At 35.3% G+C, this 24,217-nt stretch overlaps 1 protein-coding gene and 1 long non-coding RNA gene across 5 annotated transcripts in view; one reads left to right on the plus strand and one right to left on the minus strand.

Moving 5' to 3' along the window:
- The window catches only part of Asap (ArfGAP domain of ASAP), a 98,065-nt gene that overhangs the window by 10,485 nt on the left and 63,363 nt on the right, over window positions 1-24,217 (minus strand). For 3 of the 4 annotated variants that reach the window (XM_073956405.1, XM_073956404.1, XM_073956406.1), the window contains exons 6-15: window positions 18,408-18,493; window positions 14,149-14,591; window positions 13,924-14,083; window positions 13,575-13,850; window positions 12,853-13,327; window positions 12,539-12,658; window positions 12,098-12,467; window positions 7,770-8,291; window positions 7,631-7,707; window positions 7,375-7,422 (exon numbers count right to left, since the gene is read on the minus strand). In XM_073956405.1, coding sequence (XP_073812506.1) covers window positions 7,375-7,422; window positions 7,631-7,707; window positions 7,770-8,291; window positions 12,098-12,467; window positions 12,539-12,658; window positions 12,853-13,327; window positions 13,575-13,850; window positions 13,924-14,083; window positions 14,149-14,591; window positions 18,408-18,493 — 2,577 coding nt within the window. The remainder of the gene's footprint in view (window positions 1-7,374; window positions 7,423-7,630; window positions 7,708-7,769; window positions 8,292-12,097; window positions 12,468-12,538; window positions 12,659-12,852; window positions 13,328-13,574; window positions 13,851-13,923; window positions 14,084-14,148; window positions 14,592-18,407; window positions 18,494-24,217) is intronic. The other variant, XM_073956407.1, reaches the window with a different exon arrangement.
- Window positions 307-1,315, plus strand: LOC141387163 (uncharacterized). Its single transcript, XR_012408493.1, has 3 exons — window positions 307-579; window positions 657-714; window positions 799-1,315. It is a non-coding gene; the product is annotated as an uncharacterized lncRNA (long non-coding RNA).

A 24,217-nucleotide genomic window follows, 5' to 3' on the forward strand; every position in this document is an offset into this window, starting at 1 on the left:
AAAATAATGATTAATAATTCTATTGTGTTTTGTTTGTTTTTGTAATACACAACTCTCTATGGCGGAGTAACTTGAATGAGGGTAGATTACAACTTGTAAATAATAATCGGAACAATGTAATTGTTGTAATAATGTTGTTGTTATTGTTTCTGTTTTTCATATTCATTGTGTTTTTTACTTTATTTTTTGAATGAATTTCATAGTGGTATTTTTCGGAGGGTTTAGGGGGGATGATAGTAGTTACATGCCTTCATCGTTCGTTTAATAGCGCCATAAATTGAACGAAAAAAAAAACAAAATTTGATCGTTTCCGATAATTGTCATTAAATACTATTGGCTATATAAATCTCGACGACATTCATGGTCAATACACAACAAATAGAAAATTAGCGCTTGGCACCAACATTTAGAAGGCGTGGAAATTGTGTATATCTTTTGTAAAACTTAGATTGCAATTTGTAGAACAATCTCCTAACCTAATCGTATGAAACCGTACTACGCTGCACAAGGAAATTCGTCAATCTTGTGAGGATCCCTGCAAAAAAAAAAATGTTCAATATAGGCTCCGCCCGCTTTAAGGTTATTAATTTATAAAAATATGAATTTGTTATAACATTGTAAGATAAAAAAACTTGCTACCGTGTTGTTTATTTTAGAGGAGATGATAAGTCTTCCCGGAGGACCTAAAGAGGACTGTATACGAGAATTAATAATGTAAATAAATATTGATTTTCAAAAGATGTTTAGAAGTACGTAAAGTGGAAAAGAATCGTGGATTTTAAACTATTTTTGTTTTAGGAGCAGAAGCTCTACCAAAAGGACAAGATTGGATTTTTAAATGGTGATTCGAGAGAGCACTGCTTCTGGCAGGGAGAGGGAGCACTGCTTCTGTCGCGATTTCATATAAACAGTGGCTAAAAATAGAAGGCTGGAGTAGGTGGATGAATTTTGATACAAGTACTTGTTGAGTGCAACAAATTGGAAAGGTCAGTCTTGTGTGTGAAGATAAATTGGATTTCAAATGGAAAATTTTAGCAAAGACACGATTAAGGGATTAACAGATCTTTGTTAAGGACTTAACAAAGCACTGCTGAGGCTTAATTGGAATTTAATGACAAAATGTAATTTAAGAATGAAACTATTAAATTCGGTATAATATGTGAAGAATATTTAACAGAATTAAGGGAAACTGTAAATATTTAGTATACAATTTTATTATATTAGTGAGGTTTGTTTAAACGTTTAAATAATTATATATGTAAGTGTCAATTTCTAACAAAAGTACCAACGACCAAAACTGCTAAAGGGTAATTACTTTGGGGAGGGGTTCGTCGACGGAATTTTTTTTTCTGGACGACGAACCCCTACCCATTGTTTGTTGAGGGGCCCCAAAGTAATTACACTTTATCAGCTTTCGAAGTGGGTATATAAAATAATTTTTTTCCAAAATCTGAATATATTTAGAATTTCTTGAAAGACATAGGCTAGGTGGACATTCGATGCCCTATCCAGAAAAAAATATTCCGTCGACGAACCCCTCGCCATTGTTTGGTGGGGGCCCCAAAGTAATTACCCTTTAGCAGCTTTCGGGGTATATAAAATATTTTTTTTCCAAAATCTCAATATATTTAGAATTTCTTAAAAGACATATGCAAGATGGACATTCGATGCCCTATCCAGAAAAAAATAGCCCGTAGACGAACCTCTCCCCAAAGTAATAACCCTTTAGCAGTTTTGGTCGTTGGTATTTTACAGTTTCCCTTAATTCAGTTAAATATTCTTCACATATTATACCGAATTTAATAGTTTCATTCTTAAATTAAATTTTGTCATTAAATTCCAATTTCAATGTAGCCTGTGCTCTGTTAAGTCCTTAACAGATATCTGTTAATCCCTTAACAGTACAATGTTGTTGGTTCGTGTCTTTGCTAAAATTAAATTTTCCAATTTGAAATCCAATTTATCTTCACACATATTATTGAATACATCAAAATTTTGTATTTAACTAAGAGAATTTCCCTTAAAAAAACCTTTTTTACCGATTAATGATCAAAAACGGTCCATTTTTTAAATCGAAATGTCGACTTTAACTCTTCACAATCTTTTTTTTTTTTTTAAATTGATATTTTTAAAATTTCCTAGTTTAAAAACAAGATTATTAGGTACTTATTTAGCCCACAAAATTTTATGATGATCGGTCCATTCGTTTTCGAGCTTTAGTCGACACCACAAAACGCTTGGTTAAAAAATGGGGTGGTCGGGTACTGAAAAAGATAAATAACATGTTCGTCTGCAAATCTCTTCAGCTGGCGCCTTTATACATTTGAAGTACTCACAACTCAACTCACAACTCAAACAGCAAATAATGTGTTAATATTTATTTAAAGATATTTATTATAATTATAATAAGGACAAATTACAAAAGCACTAGCAATAAAAGCTATCGGCTATTAACAGCAAATCATATCGATATACACTTATACAATTTGCCCACTCCTCTAATTTTCAAAATTTCCTTCACAAAATTGATGAACTAAGAACGGCAGGCCTGTGTAACTGTAAAGACCATATGATCACTATTTGTTTTCAAACAAATGTAAAGCCACGTATATTACATCCAAAGCAACTTAAAAAAAATCTGTTTTTAACGACCGTTACTTTAAATATTCAAATATTTGAAGAAAATATGGAGAAAAATGAACATTGCCAATAATTATCGGATTTGAAACTACTTGAGGTACCTCCTAATTGGAATGTTTTCTATAGACTCTCATCAATATATTTGTACTCCGAGGTACTTGATTTTAAGCATTTTTGGCCGCTGTCGTGACACCGTGGGTCGCCTTCCATTTTGGTGGATGGTAAGTATTACTAATAGAGTTGTGCCAATTGAACTAAATAAAACTACCACACTACGTCGTTCCACATCGTTTGTATAAAAAACACTGAGTACGTTTTGGAAGTAGGACAGTGAAGATTACTGAACTCTAATTACTTTCGAAAAATCTGGCAAGGCAACATCAAATTTTCAACTGTGGCAAAAATACCCCTCAGCGTAATCTTGGCGACATTTCCAGACTATCTCAACCATGGAAAATTTTTCTATAAGTAGTGTCTTCATTGGACGTACTCTATGTCCTCTATTTTTGATTTGTTTTACAAATACATGTGAGTTAGGGTGGGGTGATTTGAACACCTTATTGGGCCCTTCGCGTTTCTGATTCGTGGGATTGTACTGAACAAAAAAGTCCACTAGATCATATGTCTACAGTAAAAATCGAGCCTCCCGATTTTGATGTTTTTTTATCCACGTTTTTTGGGTATTTTGGCATAAACAGCCAAACCATTGAGATTTTAGATCCAGCAATTAGAAAAAAATTGTAGCCAAGACAATAATTAAGAACTCCCTAGTACAACACAAAAGCATTGGAAAAGGAGCGGAGGCAGTTTTAGCCTTGTGGATAAAAAACTTCAAGTCAAAATCGGGAGGCTCGATTTTCACCGTAGACAAATGGTGGAATCAACATCGCGAAGGGCCCAATAAGAGATTTTCCTTCCATACAAATCGCCCCGGCCTAATGTGAATACATACGAAATCCAATGAAATCAGAGAGACCTAGGCAGAAATTAAACAAAGCATTGACTTGGTTTAAATGAAATCACTCATTTTTTTGTTGATATCACTATGCAACATTTGATGATTATATATCTGAAAACTCCATTAATTTGTATATTTAGCACCATATCTCCAAACCAATGCATTATTCTTTGACTTATCTTTGGAAAAATAGCCGTTGGAATGTTATTTACAGGTCTTTACAGGTCATTCTTGTAAAATGCCTCAATCAAGCTGTTTCTAGCATATTTTTCAAAGTCAATTTGATAAATATATAAAGAATGCATTGAAATCCCAAATATTAAATATATAGGCAGTCTAAACATTGTTTGAAACACATTTTGTAGAATGTATAATATAAAACACCGAATAAACAACATGAAATAAGTATTTTAGAGTTTCAGAATGTGCGAAAGAAATGTCGAGCACAATATTTGGAAAATTTTTGCGAAAGGTTACTTGGTTCGACTCCCAATAGTTTAGCTGCTGCTGGCCAGAGTTCCAGAAATTATGTAGACATATATTTTATCGATTTTCACCCGCTAGATGCAGTTTCTAGTTAATCTGTTCGACACTTAAGTTCTACTACTTTAGAGGTATAATATTGCTGAAGACCACAAGGCAAAATTCTTATTAGTTTTAGAGATGAAGCCTCGAACAATGAAAAAAGGGTCGTTTTAGCCACAACGCAAAACCCCAAATAGGGGTTTTGTAGTCTTAATATGCTTAATATGTTTGAATTTTCAGTGTTGCACAGTGTATTAAAAGTTTTAAAGGGAAGTTTTTAATAATAGAAATATTAAAATCAGTTGATTTTTTGTTTAAGTGATTTTACCGTCTTCTTTTTGGCATGTAACTATTCATGAATATGTATATGTACTCTATTTTCATCCAAAAATATTGGTCAGCGTAGTTATTTAAGGGAGAGAAGTCTCCCTTGTCCCGTATGGGATGTTTGTGGAACAATTATATAGTTATTTATTCCATATTCAAACCTGATCTATGTCTGTCCCTTGGTGGATGTTGTGGGAATATATGGTAAAAAACAAAAAAGTTGTACAATCGATTAATCCAAGTTTCATCCTTGACATATTCCATAGAATATGAGTGAATTTCTTTAAAATTAAGTGTTTTAGGACCATTAAAAATAATTTACGTGGAAGCTGTGCTGGCATCAATGTTGAAAAATGAGTTGAAGCCAACAGGTTTTTTTATGTTCCATTCCGACTTCTGGCTTAACCTTACATTTCATAGACCTATGCCCAAAGAAAAAATCGTGGGCATCACGATACTAGTGTATGATTTTTCGATATATCCAGTGCATCCACCTAAAATTAATGCTGACATTTTGAAACCTGAATTTCGGATTTTTTATTGGTTTTTTATATATATATAACCGGGCTCGTAACAAGATAATATTCAAAACTGATTAGAGGATTGTAGAACTCGTTATTTCACGTATGTAAAATCTATGATGTGTATCTCATGAGTAGACAGCGGAATCCTATGCAAAGGCATATATATGGTTAGGATGGTCGTAGAGAAAATCTGATTATTACAAAATAAAACGAATTAGGCCCAGAAATTTTTGCATATACTGCATATTTTATATATCGTGCATATTTTGACATATTTTTACATATTTGCATAAAATGAGCATATGCAAAACCATATGTAAAAATATATACAAGGATTTTTGGTCTAAAAATCCCACTCAAATGGCTGAAATGTGGAATTAAGTCTTCGTTAGGGGTATGAAACTTTACACCTGAAATTTGGCAGCATGGGTCCACGTCTTCATATAGCCTCCATAGAACAGTAACTCCCGATTTTCGGTATTTTGGAAGTTGTAGCTTCAATATCCCACCGAAATGACTGAAATTTGGTATTTAGTCTACGATGGGTGTATAAAACTTTCCACCTGAATTTTCTCGGTATAGGTTAACGTCTTTATATAGTCCCATAGAACGGTACCCCCGGATTTCTGGTATTTTGAAGGTTGTGGTCTCAATATCCCTCCGAGATTGCTGAAATTTGGTATTAAGTCTTCCTTGGGAGTATAAAACATTCCACTTGAAATTTCTCGGTACAGGTTCAGGTCTTCATATAGCCCCCATAGAAAGGTACCCCCGGATTTCTAGTATTTTAAAGGTTGTGGCCTCAATATCCCTCCGAAATGGCTGAAATTTGGTATTAAGTTTTCCTTGGGGATAAACAACTTTCCACCTAAAATTTGTCGGTTTAGGTTCAGGCACTCATATAGCCCCCATAGAACGATACCCCCCGATTTTCGGTATTTTGAAGGTTGGGGATGTGGTTATTTATACATTTCTCTATTTAATTAACTTGTCTGAAAAGAATTTTAAACAGAAAAATTGTACATTTTTGTACCTATTATTGAAATAATTGTTGCATAAGAAAATATGTATATGTCATATGTTTCGATTGCAATTTAATCAGAAGCCAAAAATATGCCCAGTCCCAAAGTTTGACATGAATCGGACCAAAAATAGGAGTTGCATAAAATTCCGCTGTCTACTCATGAGTGTGCTCCGTACATCATCCTAGTAATTGGAGTCTAAAGTCATAAGTTTGATGCGTAAATTTTCTTAAATTTTTTTCGCTAAAGCCACTACAATAGGTCTATACGATAACTGTAAGCAACATTTTTGGGTTATCGTGCATACTTAATATCGTAATTTATTTTATGTTTTTTTTTTCACAATCTCCCACTTCATCATGTCTTGTTTTTTTTCCTTTCAGATCCTCTTATTTCATTATCAATGAACATCACAATGGACCGAAAGGTCTGCGAGTGGGTTACCTTCAGAAATTTAGAAGTGGTATCTATAAAAAACCATTTCAATTCGATGATGGCTAAGTCGGATAAGAGTGATAAAGGTTACTTTAAGGGATTAACCCCACTTGTCACTTTCGCCAAATCGACTATTATTGAATAATAATATAAGTAGTAGCATAGAATATGCGGTAAAAATTTCTAGCCTGTCGGTAATGGAAGGGATAATAAAACCATTTTCTTTTGTATGTTGCGTAGAAACGCGTTTTTCTCGAAATCCCCCGTTTAGATTTTTAAGGTTCCCACGTTTAAAGACCAGATTATGTACTTAATAAGCATACAAAAATATAATATGATCTGCCCATTCGTTTTCGAGCTAGAGTGGACAACACACAGTGTTTCATAGGCGACCACTTGTATAAAAACTATACAATATTTTTCAACAAAAAATTATCGAAAGTAGCTCAAGTTGTGACCTTTCAACATGACGAATTCGAGCCAATGTAAACACCTAGTATGCCATTATTCAAATGCTATCAGCCAAAAGATTACATAGGTGTGCACAGAATCCCAGCTCTAAGTTCACTCTCGGACTCAGTAAAAGTAATTTGACAACATAAGTTTTATTAGTAATGATGATGTGGTTAATAAAAAAACTGCAAAAACACATTTCAAAAAAATTTAACAACAATCTCAAAAAGATTAAACAAAAAAGAACAAATTATCTTGTAGCTACATATAATAGGCAACAACAGTAACAATATAACTTAGTAAAAATCAAATAGGAAATGCCAAAGCGAGCTTATGTGTTTAACCAATTAGTATTGCTATAAATAGTATATTAGGGTGGGCCCAAACAAATAACACAGGTCAAAAACACAACAACAACAACAAATTCTAGTATGAAAATTAGAATCAAACAAAACGCAACGGACAACAAACAGAAGAGTTCTAATTTTACCGTTTCTTCACTGGGTTGAGACAATTTCAATAATTTATTATGTTTGCGCTGAAAAATAGTATTTTGAAATAAATTGTTTTGAAAAAAAAAAAAAAACAAATAACAATATAAACGAAAATAAGAACATAGCACAGGGATATCTATATTTCTTTATAACAAGTAGAAGCAGATAATTTAAACTTTTAATAATCCCGGAAACTGCAATTTTAAACAAGAAGAGAAAGTCGAAATAGTATTTTTTTCTTATTAAACTTACCTTACGGGGTGGCGCAATGGGTCCTTCGTCTATGGAACTAATGCTTTCATTTGATTGACCATTAGAGATTTCACGTTCTGAAAAGAGTTTTTATTTTTAATTTGCTTTTATAGATTAGAATTGGGTTTGGGGGTATTACCTGCTGGTGGTCCTGGTGGTGGTATTTTTGGTCTTGACAATGCCGATTTATCCACATGTTTCAATGTGGGTATTTCCCCAGCTGGTGGCAATACTAACTTGGCACCGGCCAAATGCAAATTACGATTTAATGATTCTCCACTGGGTGAACGTTTGTGACCGAATGTTGTCATCGCTGGCATTATATGATGCCCACCTGTTGTGGTGGGACCACCATTGGGATCCTGAGAGACAACAAGTTTATCTATTCGTTCATAAAAACTACTACCATGTGATGATGAACTATTATGACCTCCACCGCCGCCCATAATACGTGGACTACTGTCAACGGAACGTAAAAGCGGAAGCGTACCATATGATGCTGGATCCATTGATTGATTTTTATGATTGTGCGTTCGTATATCATTTGTATCGAAATTTGTTGAATGCCTAGGCGGATGTGGTAATGTACCATAGAAATTTGATGACGTTGTTCCGGGTGGGGGTGCTGGAGCTGTTCGTTTCTTTAGAGAATTCATATTGGCTGCGGAAACAAAGGAGAATAAGAAAATAAGTTAGGGTAATTTGAAAGGTGTAATGTAAATAAGATATTGTTAAGTTCTTTTAGGTGGGTCTTTTATAGGAAGTCCTTCTAAAGATAAAGAAATACTGCCTCCAAAGTTTTCAATATAGACGAAGGTCCTCAATTGGGTTTCTATATTAAAAGTCCTGTATAAAAAGAAGCTCTGGATTCGCTATAAAAAGAAACCCCGAAATGAATACCTTCTAGAAGTCATCTATAGGAAAGAAGGCCCTCTAGATGTCTATAGAAGAAAACTTTCTAATGCGCTTATACAGAATGAAGGCCTAGTAGAGGTCTTCTTCTTTTCGCAACTCTTCTAATGATAGAAGAAGACTATCTTCAAAGTTTTCTATATAGACGAGAGGGTTTCTTGGGTTTCTATACTTAAAGTCGTGTATAAAAAGAAGTTCCGGAGTCGCTATAAAAATAAACACTGAAAAGAAAACCTTTCGTAGTTAGCTACTAAACCATCTTCCCTCTTTAAATAACCTGACTTCTCCAATACAGTCACTAAGTATTCTAATTATTCTTACTCTTCTCTCTTGTCATACCAACTTTCGCTTCCCTTCCTGTCCAACCTTTCCAACCTAATCATCTTCCTCCCACACAGCACATCACATCAACAGACATATATCATCACCAACAGTCAGTCACACAGCACCACATAGCTCTATCCACAACAGGCACCACATCACTTGTCTTCCACACCACCAATATCTTCACACACACTATCATCATCTAAATAGCCACGCATCATCATCTACAGATATATAACATATCTCTTTGCACAGTCATCACCTGAATTCACAAATCACCATATAGCCATCAGTTACACACCATCACCATCTACAACCCAATCAACATCAACACACATAGCCATATCCATCATCTACAATCAAATAGCCCAAATCACACATCAATACAACATCCTTCACCTCTACAACACACATAATTCAATAGTTTGGATGATCACAATGGACCTCAAGGTCTCCGAGTGGATTAGCTGCCAACATGGCAGTTGCGCATCCTGAACCTAACCTAACCTAAACTTTCTAGAGGTCATCTATGGGAAGAATATCTTCTAGAGGTCTTCTATGAAAAAAGGTCTTCTAGAGGTCGTCTATAAAAAACCCCTTCTGAAGCGCTTCTGTGGAATGAAGGCCTACTACTACTTTCGCAGCTCTTGTAAAGGTAGAAGCACACTATATTCAAAGTTGTCTATATAAATGGAAAATCTTCAATTGGGTTTCTATACTAAAATTCGTATATAAAAATAAGTTCTGGAGTCGTTATAAAAATAATCCCTGGAGAGAAGCCTGTCTATTGAAAGAAAACCTTCAAAAGCGCTTCTATGGAATGAATGCCTACAAGAGATCTTCTATGGAAAGAAGACCTCCTAAAGATCTTCTATGGAAAGAAGACCTCCTAAAGATCTTCTATGGAAAGAAGACCTCCTAAAGATCTTCTAAAGAAAAATAACGGGAGTTAATCTGAACATAAATCCCTCGTGAGTTTCCTCACTTTCTCCTTTAAGTTGAAACGGAGGAAAGACAAAACTCACGGGGAATTTTTGTTCAGAGGTCTTCTACAGACTTCTAGGGGTCTTCGCAGGAAAGAAAATCTTCTAGAATTTTTTATGGAATAAAGAATTTCAAGAGGCCTCTATTAAAAATTGTATTTATTTCTTTACAAAGAGAAGACCTTTGAGAGGTCTTTTACAATGAGGAGAGAGGGACAGTAGGCATTTCCAAAATAAATAGATAAATAGAGCCTTCCAGACGTCATTTATAGAAAGAAAAGCTCTACTATGGATAGAAGATCTTCTAAATGTCGTCTATGGAATAAGACCTTCTAAAGGTTTTCTGCAAAGAGAAGACTTCAAGGAGGCCATGTAAGGAATTTCTACAAAGGAATACCTTTCGTGAAGCCTTCTGTAAGAACGAGGGAGCTGTAGGCCTTCACGAAATGGATAGATAGAAAAAGGTCTTCGAGATGTAATCTATGGGAAAAATATCTTCTAAAGATCTTCTGAGGAAAGAGAGAGGGCCATATAAAGGTTTCCCACAGAATTAAGACCTTCAAGACATATTCTACTAGGAGGAAACCCCTGTAGAATGTTCTTCTTCTATAGAAGATCTTCTCCTAATTTATATAGAGAGAAGTACAGAAGAATCTCTAGATATTTTTTATAGAAAGAAATACTTTCTGGAGGCGCTTGACTTGCCGAAATACTTTGATACATTCATGCTCTTCACGCTGTTTCTTGTTGTTGTAAATCATTAAATATGTGGAGGCCAGTAGTATGACTTATGATAATAAGACGATAAGAAGTCGACGCCTCGTAGATTAAAACAGGGAGTTCCACAAGTTGGGGTGATATCTCCGGAACTCTTTAACCTCTGCCTTTCCGTGGTACCTTCCCTAATGTTGTTTGTGAAAGGTTGAACTCCGATTTTATCGATTTTTCAACGTAAAAATATACCCCACTAATTCTATGGCCACTCTTTGCACCATCTGGACTGCGGGAGATGAGCACTGAATTGAATGTCCTGGTCAATGGCAACAGAATTCCGACCACTAACTACCCCAAGATTCGACAATATATTCATGTCGTTCGCGCATGCCACAACTCTCTGCGACAAGTTGAGATGTAGGAACATATCGAGTCGTAGAACTTCTTCCATACGACTCCTTAACAAGACTGAGATCAGAATTGCTGTAGGGGTCATGACGGGACACTGCTACGTAAGATCCAGAACTTGTCTGTGGGACAGTACTGTCGATTACTGCAGGCTATGCGAGGATGAGGAGGAGACAGAAAACATTGAGCACCTACTATGTCATTGCCCAATGTTAAACAACACTAGACACAGACTCTTCGGCAACTATGAGATATCTTCTGCCTCAGACCTATCTAGCATAGACCCATGAACACAATGGACCTTTGGTCTCCGAGTGGAGCGGCTGCATTAATTGCAGTCGCTCGTCCTAAAACCTAAACCTAAGTCCCTAGCAGGCAGCACTTGGGGTGCGAACAAAGAAACCTTGTAAACCGCATACAACGCGACGCCAGTTTGCTCTGCGAATATAAGTGCAACGCGATGGATGTCAGAAGGGATCTTCATGATCTAGAATGAGAAGTCCATCGTTACTAGATAGTACCCCTAGATAAACAAGCTAATCAAGCAGGTTTAAATAGAATTCACACAGATACAGTCGCAGATGCCATAAACAGCTATCGAGTGTATGCGGTCCTCGGAGAACATCCCACATCTATCGCAGCTGAGAAGCGTTAGCTGCCACAACAAACCAGAGTAGTTCTGGCTCAACTACGGTCGGGATGGTGCAGCCGTCTGAATTTCTATAGAGCAAGGATCGATGACACCTTGCAAAACATATTCCCAACATGCGGCATAGGCCCGCACGACAAACTGCACCTTTTCAACTGCCCTGCCAAACCTACTAAACTACCGGAAAAGCAGGAAAACGAACATACAATCATATCACATGCAGTTACAACAGCAACAAGAGATTTTCTGGAGGTCTCCACAGAGGTCTCTACAGAAAGACAGAATAGAAAAATTTATATTTATGTGTCTGTCGTAGCATTTGAATATATTTCGAAGATCCTCTGGCTGGCGTCTATATATTCATCAGGACCATCGAGAGCCCAGTGGAGTGAGTATATTAATTGATGACTTTAAGAAGCTATTCGGAATGTCTTAATAAAGGTCGTTAAGTGTGAATGACAAATAGCTAATTTTTACCTGTGGATGTTGATTTTCTTGCTCCACCACCAAATTCATTGTTACTTCTCGCCAGGCGGCCACTTTGGCTTGATGCTGAACTGGGACTCGAACCACCACCACCAACGGCACTATTACTACCACCGCCACTGCCAACAACACCCGCAGCCACAGCAGCATTAATATTACCGGCACTACCCAAATATTGGCCCAAAGACATTTGTTGTTTGGGTGAAGTGCCTGCCGATTGTTGATACATGGGCAATGTAAACTGTCGACTGGGACAATTTGCAATAGGACTAGAACTACTTTGTATTGAATCACAAGTTGAGGAACGTGAACGTAATACCGGTGAATCACCGCCGGCAAAACTGGGAGGACGTGAACGCTTCTGAATGAAAAAATGGAGAATTAAATAAAAGAGAAACAAATTACAGTAAAATAATAGCCGACAACACTTACACGTTCATCTATGACCGTATCATCATCTGAAAAATCAGTTGAACCATCTTCGTTTGGTAGATTCCAATCGGTGTTGATATGATCGAAAGCACTTTTCTCTCGTCTCATGGCACATTCAATCTAAAAAACAAAGACAATACAAATCCCACATATGTACATATTTAGTCACAATCAGCCCTATCAATAATATCAACACCCCGTGAGTTTTCTCACTCTCTCCTTTAAGTTGCAAATGCAGAGGGACAAAACTCACGCGGATTAACATTCATGATTGAACTGAATACCTCAAATCTTTCCTGACTCTCTCTACTTACCAATTCCTTACACACATTATGGCCCATTTCTTTGGCTATATCCAAAGCTGTTTTATTTTGTGAATTACGCAACTCATAATCGGCCCCGGACCGCAACAGCAGCTTCATACATTCTCGCTTATCATGGGCTGCACACAAATGTAACGCCGTATTCTTGCCGATAACATTTAATATTGTCGGTGGATTGGTGACTTTATTTAAACCTTTCGGTGGCATATTCTGTATAAGAAAATCAACAATATGCAGTGGGGTATCACGTAGTACAGCCAAATGTAATGCCGTAACACCATCATCCCATGAGGGTAGGCAACATGTCAAATCGGCCCCCTCAGCCCATACTTGCAACAGTTGACTCATATCGGCATTTACCACTGCCTGTTCTAAATCACAGCGTAAATCATTTTCATCGGCACAGGTTCGCATCACATAACGTTTTGCCACATATTTGGCACGTATAAAATCGTAACGTTGTTCCCTGTTAAAAAACAACAGCAACTAAATTAGTTTTCTGTAGGAAATTTTTTGGCCCACAAGTTTCCTATAGGCAAATTTTTATATATAGGAACATTTTTTTTTTTTGACCCCCAAGTTTTCTATAGGAAAATTAGTAGGGGCCCACAAGTTTTCTGTAGGAAAAGTTGTGGTCCAACTACGTTTTTACTACTTCTACTACTTTTCTTGTTTTTCTAAGAAAAATCCTTAAGAAAATGTATTGCACTTACATTGTACTATCCGGTGTTAGTTTGCCTTTGCCCAATGTGGCTTCCATAATTTCATTTAACGTATGATTACCCATGGCACGTGCTATCAATAGATTGGCGGTTGTTAAATTGTCCAGTGTCAAACTTTGTATACGCGAGTGGTGGACGCCAAGATCACGATGAACACCAGAGCATTGAATACAAACAAGAATGCCAAAATTCAGACTTATCCAGGTAACGTCATTGCGGGATCCACAATCACAGCATTGATCATTGCCTGGTAACAATTGGACGTATCTGGAACAACAAAAACAATGAAATAAATGAATAAAAACTAAAAGGCTCCTCCATCTTAAGGCTTGGAACAAACCTGATAACAGTCTTTTGTAATTCCACCAAACTGGGACTCATTTGGGGATTTGCATGTTGGAATGCCTTAGCTAAAGCTTTTTCTTTACAATTAACCAAAACAGCCATCCAAGCTTTTTGATCGGACTCATCTTCGGCTTGAAAATGATATGGACGATTGTCTGGAAGAAAAAAAAACAAATGCAATAAGATTTCTACTTCTCCTTTTCTCCCTAAAAATACTTACAACTGATTAAATCAAAGCCTCGTTTATCATCCGGTACCGGTTTGATTTGACATGTCAACAGATTTACTCTTGTCGGCGGTTTAGTTTCATCGGCATGACAAATATCCAGAAACCCATCACTGGTTACCCGACACCGTCGTTTTTGCCACACTCTTCTCACTTTGCCTTCACTTTTCTTCAATAAATGGCCGGAACGTGTGACACCATGATGTTTATCACCCTGCAGCTGATGCAGTGAATACCCCGTCGTTCCACCTCCACCCTTATCTGTGGGTACATTTTCGACACGTTCAAAGTCGGGCGTACTACGCAATAATGTTCGCAATTCCAATAGACTGCGGCGATCTTCATCCTGTCGCTGTTTAATTTTGTGCAGTTTATCACTTAAATCGCTGATATAGGTGCCGAAATGTTCAATTGTTTGTAGGCCATCTTTGAAATAGCTGAGGAGAAAAATTACAAACACAAAATTAGAATGATTTTCATGCCTAAAGGAGAAATGTTTACGCATTACAACAACTATTTCATAACGAAAACCTTTGGGGGTACATCAACAACACAACTATTTCATCAACAACGTTTCCAAGATAACAACATTCTAGAAAAAATGGAGGCAAGAATGAAACTTGTTCTCCATCCAGAATGTGTTCAAAAAACCTAAGACGATTGGTTTTACGGTACCGAATCGATCCCGGCGGGTTCTTCGATACTTGATTGACCCGGAGCTACACAACACCTGTTATCGGGACAGCGGCTGCCACCACAGTGTACATATGTTTGTATTTGTTTAGTTCGTGTCGGGACGGAGGTTACGTTGAGATGGTTACACCGTACTGAAGATGGAAATCGCACCAGAAGTGAAGGTGGGGGACTAGCATTCATATTCCACAAGTCTGTTCAATACATACTTACTTCGCTTGCGGCTGGCTCTAATGACGCGTACGTAGATCGAATATAGGGGGGTAGCAGTCAGGTGTTGAACTATCGAGGTAGAATTGCTTAACGTGTACATCCCGCCGATATATAGTAACATACCCAAGGTTATAGGCCCTACATAAGCCCGCTTTTGGAAGGTTATAACCGACTGGCCTTGGTGGATTTTGGACTTTAATGCTCATCATGAGTGGATGTATTGATAGCTGATATATTGATAACACCCTAACAGAATTTGCGGAGAGTGTCACAGTTCGCCAGTTATAACTATTGTGTCAGCTGGTCTGACAAATGACGTCACATGGCAACCCCTCGTTTCTCTTGGATCAGACTATCTCCCCATAATTGTCCTCATCAGCAGACCGCCCGCTTTCATCATCTACGAACGCCACACTTTCATCAATCATGGAAAAGCTAAGCTAAAAAGCTAATGCTAAGAGCGTTCGCCAATCACCTCTTCAGAGAATTGCCCAAGCCTTCGGATGTTCGGGTAGCAGAAAGGATGTTCCGAGACATCACCGCAGCTGCAGCCGCTCACCATATATCTGCTGGTCGAATACCCGAACTGAGATCCTGCAGAGGGGTCGGACTGATCCGAAGAAGGGCGGATGTTATCGCCAGGATGAAGAGTTGAGTGCTACGTCACATTAGATCTCTTCCTGCCGAGAAGGAACCGCCACAATTAACAATGGCTGATCTTGCAAATACCATTGGGAAAGCTAAATCAATGCGCTGAGCCCTGACGGAATATCCAAGCTAACGCTGGAATCTCCATGCTAACGCTCACCAAAGATATCAACAAGTCTTTAGCCACCCACCTCGTTCCCGAAGTCTGGAAAAAGGGCAGGGTGGTCCTGCTACTGAAGTCAGACGAGGATACCAGCACAGGTGAATCGTACAGACCGATTTTGCTTTCGCCACCCGTAGCAAAGACCATTGAGGCTTTAGTCCTCCCCAGCGTCAGAAATAGCTGTCCAGTTGCCGATCATCAGTATAGATTCCGTAAGCAGCACAGCACGACAGAAGCGTTGCACGCCATCTCCAGACATATCAAGGATTCGACCAGAGCAAGCCACGGCAGCGGGTTCTTTCGAACCGGATTGACCCGAAACCATAGTGTTTCGGCCAGCGGCTTCCAACCCAGCATCAAACGTATGCCTCTACGTAGGTTTCTTGCTGCTACAACAACAACAATAGAACAGTGATGGTGTCGCTTGGCTTATCAAAAGATTTTGATACTGTAAAGCACACCACGCTGTTTGAGGATATCGAGTAGACTACCTCGGCAATCCGGTCAAGTTTGAAAAGTTAGATAATCAATTATATTTGTGGACGCCAGTCGTACGTGGAATTCAGGAACAATAAGCCCAAGCCCTGTAGAGTGAAACAGGGAGCTCTCTAAAGTGGGTGATATCTCCGGAACTGTTTAGCCTCTAACACTACGGTATTCCGCCCCTTCCAGATGACATTGAGATCGTAAGGTATGCAAGTGATTGTACAATCTTGGCGTACCTTCCCGGATGTCATTTGTGAAAGTATGAACTGCAATTTAACTGATCTCACCAACTTTTCTCACGCGAGGAATATGTAAATATCCACCACTATGTTCACCACATGGACGGCAAAGTTGAGAACAGAGTTGAATATCATGGTCGATGGTACCAGAATACCGACCACAAACTACCCCAAAATTCCCACCCAGGCACGTCAGGAGAGATCTGATCTAGAAAGAAAGGTCCAGAGTTAAAAGAGAGAACCCCTAGATCGACAAGCCTATCAAGCAGGTTTAAATTTCATTCACACGGAATAGTTTTGGCTCAACTACGCTCAGAATGTTGCAGCCGCCTAAAATCCTATATGACAAGGAACGATGACACCGTGCAAAACATCTGCCCAGCATGCAGAACAGGCAGCAATGAATAAAGACGCATTCATAGCAATTTGGAGAGTGAATGCCATAGTCCAACGACCTATTATCTTCTCTAAAAAAAAACTGTCTTCTGAAGTAAAGGGTATTAGCGTACTGCTATGCCGCACGCAACATAACCTGCTGGTCGAATATATGAAATCAAGAGACCGGGCTGTGCTTTGTCTCCATCAACAGATCGATCGACTTTATCATTTCGGCACGTAACACTTTCCATCAATTATGAGAAAGAAAACTGATTAAATTTTGAGGATTTGATCAATCACACCATCATCTGATATTCTGGTAGAAGATCAGATTTTCTGGGACAGCATCTCTGCTGCAGGCCTTTTTTAAACCTCCTGGTCAAATTAATGAACGGATATTTCCATAGAGCCTGCGGAACAGTATATTTTTGTTTCTTTGTTTTTAATCAGCATTGTGCATCCCTAGTGACCTGGCTACCAGATCAGTGGGCATTACTGCGCAGTTGAAGATTTGTATCGTAACGTGTGACTGTTTGACCATACTGGACCGATGTTTTGTGTACTATTATAAATTCTAGGCCAGTATGACTTGAGGCGGCTACATCAGAGTTCTTGTAACTCTGGATCTCTAAGGATCTCGCCTTACTTGTCTGGACGGTGGGTATTTGGTGATATGGATGGCTAGGTCGATAACACCCAAGCAGTTACTGCCGGTAGATGATCCATTGAGCAAATGAGAAGACACCCTATTGTAGAAGAAGTTACCATCTATTTCTATTGCTAATCAATAACATTTCCATAAGTGAAATAAAATGGAAAGTGTGCCTGAGACACACTATGCGTAACTAATTTCCAATTCATTAAACGCCCCAAAGAAAGAAACAACGTCCGTCCGTTCAGCTAATAAATATGACAACATTGATTTCGGATTTTGAAGATCAGCAACCGGCAAAATACAATTTTCAATTCAAAACAGACACTTGATAAATAAGGTAAGACATATGGACACTTATTGTTCGTTAAACAAACAAACAAACATACACCAAAAATACACATATAGAGAATGGCGGCGGCGTATACAATTCCATACAACACAGACATATTTGTCTAAATTACACTGGAAGATTGAAATCGAGATGGCAATGGTGAGGTAGGTGATGATGGTGTGATGTGACGGCCATAAGCTAAAAGTATTGTCGCATTTATTTTATCATAAGGGATCTCAAGTGTGGCATAGACAACAGCGTACCAAAATCAGAGAGTTGGACGAAGGAAAAACAAAAGTAACAACGACAAACAATATCCACAACAATAAATAACAAAAATGCATAATGGGTGGATGGATGGATATGATACGTATTGCAACAATATTCATCATCATATCGATTCGTATCGGTTTGTGTATAACAGCAGGCAGCGGACAACATACTTACTTATTCAAAGCATGATAGTATTCGATAAAATGCTGCAGCAATTCGATGCCAGTTTTTGTTTTGATTTCCTTATATTTCAATAAATACTGAAAGAAAAAGAAAACAAACAAAAAATGTACAATAATATCAACAATGAATTTAAATAAAAATAAACAAATTGGGAATGAAAAGGGTAAATAACAATTTGCAGTTGGTGTGTGTTTTTGCAAAGGGTGGGAGGTAGTGAGAGGCAGGGAAGTCGAGAGGATGTTGACTGGAAAAAAGAATTATGACCGGCTTATATTACATTATGGATAATAATGTAATCCACTAATGGTGATGACGGATAGATAGCAATACAAGCACAGTGGGGATGTAGTTTACAAACAATTTTTATGTTAAACTTTGGTATTGTAGATTTTTTTCTATAAAAGGAGGTGTTGGCCACCTATAGAGAAATAGCTGTGCATTTAATTTTTTAAAAAATCCACGACATTTTCTTTTTAAAAAATCTTCAAAAAATGCACGATTTTACTTTATAAAAAATATTGTTTTTTTTTTAAATAGTCTGGCTTAATCCCATTGTTGTTTTATTATTTTAAAACTAATTTATTAATGGAAAAAGTTTGGCATTGTTCTCCAAGGGGTAAGGCAGGGAAGACTAGTTTCGATCCCCGCCACTGGATCTCATCAGTTCCCTTGTTTCTTGTTTGTGGATATTCTCCACCGAAGTTATTTTTCAATAACTTCTTCAACAAGAAACTTTTTATACCCAAACATCAATCGCCTTACCCCTTGCCGAACAATGCCAAACTTTTCCACTAATAAATTAGTTGTTTTAAAATAATAAAACAACAACAATTGGATTAAGCCAGACTATTTTGAAAAAACAAAATTGTATTAGCTCTTCCCAATAAAAAACGACGCCGCCAATGTTCGATTTATAAAAAATATTTAAAAAAATTCTTTTGAAAAAAATCACGACTTTTTCTTTATAAAAATTCTTTTAAATATTCTCCACTTTTTCTTTATAAAAACTCGCGACTTTTCCTTTCTTTAAAAAGTTCACAATTTTTTTCTTTATAGAAATTCTTTACAAAATTCACGAATTTTTTTTTATAAAAATACTTTAAAAAAATTAACAACGTTCTCTTTTACAAAATAAAAAAAATCTTTGAAAAATCCTCGACTTTTTCCTAAAAAAAAAAAATCTTTCAAAAAATCACGACTTTTCCTTTAAAAAATACCCTACAAAACCAACATCTTTGAAAAATGCACGACTTTTCCTTTAAAAAAATTTTAAAAAAATCCCCGACTTTTCCCTAAAAAAAATTTAAAAATCCACGTTTTTTGCTTTAAGAAATCCACTATTTTTTTCTTTAAAAAATCCACGATTTAAAAAAAATGTTTAAAAAATCCACGAATTTTTCTATTAAAAATCCACCGTTTTTGTCTTTAAAAAATCTATAAAAATCCACGATCTGTTCCTTAAAAAAAATTCCACCACTTTTCCTTCAAAAAATCCACGAATTTTCCTTTAAAAAATCCACGAATTTTCCTTTAAAAAATCCACGACATTTACTTAAAAAACATGATTTTTCCTCCGACATTTTCTTTAAAAAAATCTTTGAAAAATTCACGTTTTTTGCTTTCAAAATCCACTATTTTTCCTTTAAAATCATTTTTCTTTATAAAAAATATTTAAAAAATGTACGACAAGTTCTTTATAAAAATTCTTTTGAAAAAAAAAATCACGATTTTCTTTATTAAAAAATTCTTTTAAATATTCTCCACTTTTTCTTTATAAAAACTCACGACTTTTCCTTTCTTTAAAAAGTTCACAATTTTTTTCTTTATAGAAATTCTTTAAAAAATTCACGAATTTTTCTTTATAAAAATACTTTAAAAAAATTAACAACGTTCTCTTTTACAAAATAACGACGTGTTTTCCTTTAAAAAAATATTTAAAAAATCCCCGACTTTTCCCTAAAAAAAATTCTAAAGTCCACGTTTTTTGCTTTAAAAAATCCACTGTTTATTCTTTAAAAAAATCTTTAAAAAATCCACGATTTAAAAAAAATGTTTAAAAAATCCACGAATTTTTCGATTAAAAATCCACCGTTTTTGTCTTAAAAAATCTTTAAAAATCCACGACTTTTTCCTTAAAAAAATTCCACCACTTTTCCTTTAAAAAATCCACGAATTTTCCTTTAAAAAATCCACGAATTTTCCTTTAAAAACATGATTTTTCCTCTAAAAATCCACGACATATTCTTTAAAAAAATCTTTGAAAAATCCACGTGTTTTGCTTTCAAAATCCACTATTTTTCCTTTAAAACCATTAAAAAACCACTGTTATCTTTAAAAAATGTTTAAGAAATCCGTGACATTTTCTTGATGAAAATTTTTTAAAAAATTCTCCACTTTTACAATTCTTTAAAAAAATCCACGATTTTTTCTTTTGAAAAATTCTTTAAAAAATTCACGACTTTTTCCTTAAAAAAATTCCACGAATTTTCCTTTAAAAAATCCACGAATTTTCCTTTAAAAAATCCAGGACATTTACTTAAAAAAACATGAGTTTTCCTATAAAAATCCACGACATTTTCTTTAAAAAAAATCTTTGACAAATGCACGTTTTTTGCATTCAAAATCCACTATTTTTCCTTTAAAATCATTAAAAAAATCCGCGGTTTCCTTTAAAAAAAAAAATATTTAAAAAATGCCCGACTTTTCCTTAAAAAAACTTAAAAATCCACGTTTTTGCTTTAAAAAATCTACTATTTTCCCTTTAAAAAATCTTTAAAAAGTGCACGATTTGCTTTAAAAAATTTGTAAAAAATCCACGAATTTTTCTATTAAAAATCCAACGTTTTTGTCTTTAAAAAATCTACGACTTTTTCCTTAAAAAATTCCACAACTTTTCCTTTAAAAAATCCACGAATTTTCCTTAACCAAACATGATTTTTCCTCTAAAAATCCACGACATTTTCTTTAAAAAAATCTTTGAAAAATCCACGTTTTTTGCTTTAAAAATCGACTATTTTCCTTTAAAAACATTAAAAAAATCCGCGGTTTCTTTTAAAAAATGTTTAAGAAATCCATGACGTTTTCTTAATGAAAATTCTTTAAAAGATTCGCCGCTTATGCTTTAAACAGTTCTTTAAAAAAATACATGATTTTTTCTTTTAAAAAATTCTTTAAAAAATTCGCTACTTTCTCTATATAAAAATTCTTTAGAAATTCACAACTTCTTCTTTAAAAAAAAGTTCACTAAAAATTCACAACTTCTTCTTTAAAAAAAGTTCTTTAAAAATCCACGATTTTTTCTTCATAAAAATTCTTTAAAAACCCACGATTTTTTCTTCATAAAAATTCTTTAAAAAATCCACTACTTTTCCTTTAAACATATTCTTTAATTCTTAAAAAAATAAAAAATTCCACGACTTTTCCTTTAAACATATTCTTTAATTCTTAAAAAAAAATAAAAAATCCACGAATTTTCCATTAAAAATCACAAAAAAATCTACGAATTTTCCTTTAAAAAAAATCGTTAAAAAATCCGCGAATTTTCCTTTAAAAATCATTAAAATATCCACGACATTTCCTTTTAAAAAATAAATTCTTTAAAAAAATTCACGACTTTTCCATTAAATAATTTACGAATTTTCCTTTAAAAAATTTAAGACTTTTCCATTAAGAAATCCACGAATTTTCCTTTAAAAAATTTACGACTTTTCCATTAAAAACTCCACGATTTTTCCTTTCAAAATCCACAACATTTACTTAAAAAAAACTTGATTTTTCCTCTAACAATTCACGACATCTTCTTTAAAAAATCCATGACTTTTTCTTTATAAAAATTCTTTAAAAAAATGCGCCACTTTATAAAAACTAAAAAACATGATTTGTTTCTTTATAAACATTTTTTAAAAATCCACGATGTCTACTTTTTCTATACAAAAATTCTTTAACAAATCCTTCAAAAATATATAATAAAATATCCTTCAAAAATCTCCACGTTTGCCCTTTTAAAAAATTCTTCAAAAAAAAAACCTTTAAAAATACCAATTTTTCCTAAAAAGAAATTCACGACTTTTTCTTTATAAAAAACTTTATAAAAATTCTTTTAAAAATCCAGGACTTTTTCCTTAAAAAACCTTTAAAAATACCAATTTTTCCTAAAAAGAAATTCACGACTTTTTCTTTATAAAAAAAAAAAAAACTTTATAAAAATTCTTTTAAAAATCCAGGACTTTTTCTTTAAAAATATTCTTTAAAAAATCCACGTCTTTTCCACGTCCCGGATCTTGATGATATATACCACAGATAGCCCTTGTGGCCCTGAGTATAACGATATACATTTTGTCTTGCATAAGTCCATACTTTCTGAAATATGGGCGGGCTTTCAAAGTTTCCCAAATACCAATGACATTCCCGTATTTTTACAGCCGACCTATGCAATATACGTAATATTGTAGTTTGTTTTTATGTAGCCGGCCTTCGGGGATTTAAGACTTTTTTCCTATGGACAGGAGCAAATCTCAGGAATGGGAACACAATTTTCTTATAAATTGTAAATTTTTCTAAGTAGCCGGCTTTTACACAATGTAATTTTCGGAATTTCAGAGGCCCATATCTCGGGAATTGTGGGCTTATGCAAGACAAAATTTATATCATTATACTCAGGACCCCAAGGGCTATCTGTGGTATATATATAAACTTGATCCGGGACTGGGCCCTACACTGGACTTATGCCAAAATCTTAAAAAATCCACTTTTGATTTTTCAAAATAGTCTGGCTTAATCCCTTTTGTTGTTTTAATATTTAAAACAACAAGTTTATTAGTGGAGAAGGTTTGGCATTGTTTGCCTTACCCCTTGGCGAACAATGCCAAACCTTCTCCACTAATAAACTTGTTGTTTTAAATATTAAAACAACAAAAGGGATTAAGCCAGACTATTTTGAAAAATCAAAATTGTAACAGCTATCCCAATTAAATAAACGCCACCAATGTTCTATTTGAGAAACACTGGCACGGTTTTGTGTGTTGTTGGTATATAAGCTACCAAACAGCATTTGGGTATGTGCATTTGTTGAAAAATCAACGACACATACGAGTGGAAGAAGGTTTGCTTTGTTTCGTAAACACTTTCGTCGGAGTTGTGTTAGGTACCCAAAGAAAAACTTCTCATTGAAGGGTTTTCTTTGTTTACGTTTATACTTCGAGCTGACGATTGATGTTTGGGTATAAAAAGTTCCTTGTTGAAGAAGTTATTGAAAAATAACTTCGGTGGAGAATATCCACAAACAAGAAACAAAGGGAACTGATGAGATCCAGTGGCGTGGATCGAAACTAGTCTTCCTTGCCTTACCCCTTGGCGAACAATGCCAAACCTTCTCCACTAATAAACTTGTTGTTTTAAATATTAAAACAACAAAAGGGATTAAGCCAGACTATTTTGAAAAATCAAAATTGTAACAGCTATCCCAATTAAATAAACGCCACCAATGTTCTATTAAAAAATCCACGACTTTTTCGTTAAAAAAAATAATCCAAAAATCCACGACTTTCCTTTTAAAAAAATTCTTCAAAAATTCACGACTTTGCCTTTAAAAAATCCACGACCTTTCCTTTAAAAGATTCACAACTTTGCCTTTAAAACAAAATCTTAAAAAAAGCCTCAACTTTTGCTTCAAAAAATTGACGACTATTCCTTTAAAAAATTTACGACTTTTCTTTAAAAAAAAATTAAAAAATCCACGACCTTCCATTAAAAAAATCTTTAAACATCCACGACTTTTCATTTAAAAAATTTACGAATTTTTC

The sequence above is a fragment of the Musca autumnalis genome, unplaced genomic scaffold (assembly GCF_047663935.1).
Source record: "Musca autumnalis isolate F117 unplaced genomic scaffold, ASM4766393v1 scaffold_5, whole genome shotgun sequence".
Lineage (NCBI taxonomy): Eukaryota > Metazoa > Arthropoda > Insecta > Diptera > Muscidae > Musca > Musca autumnalis.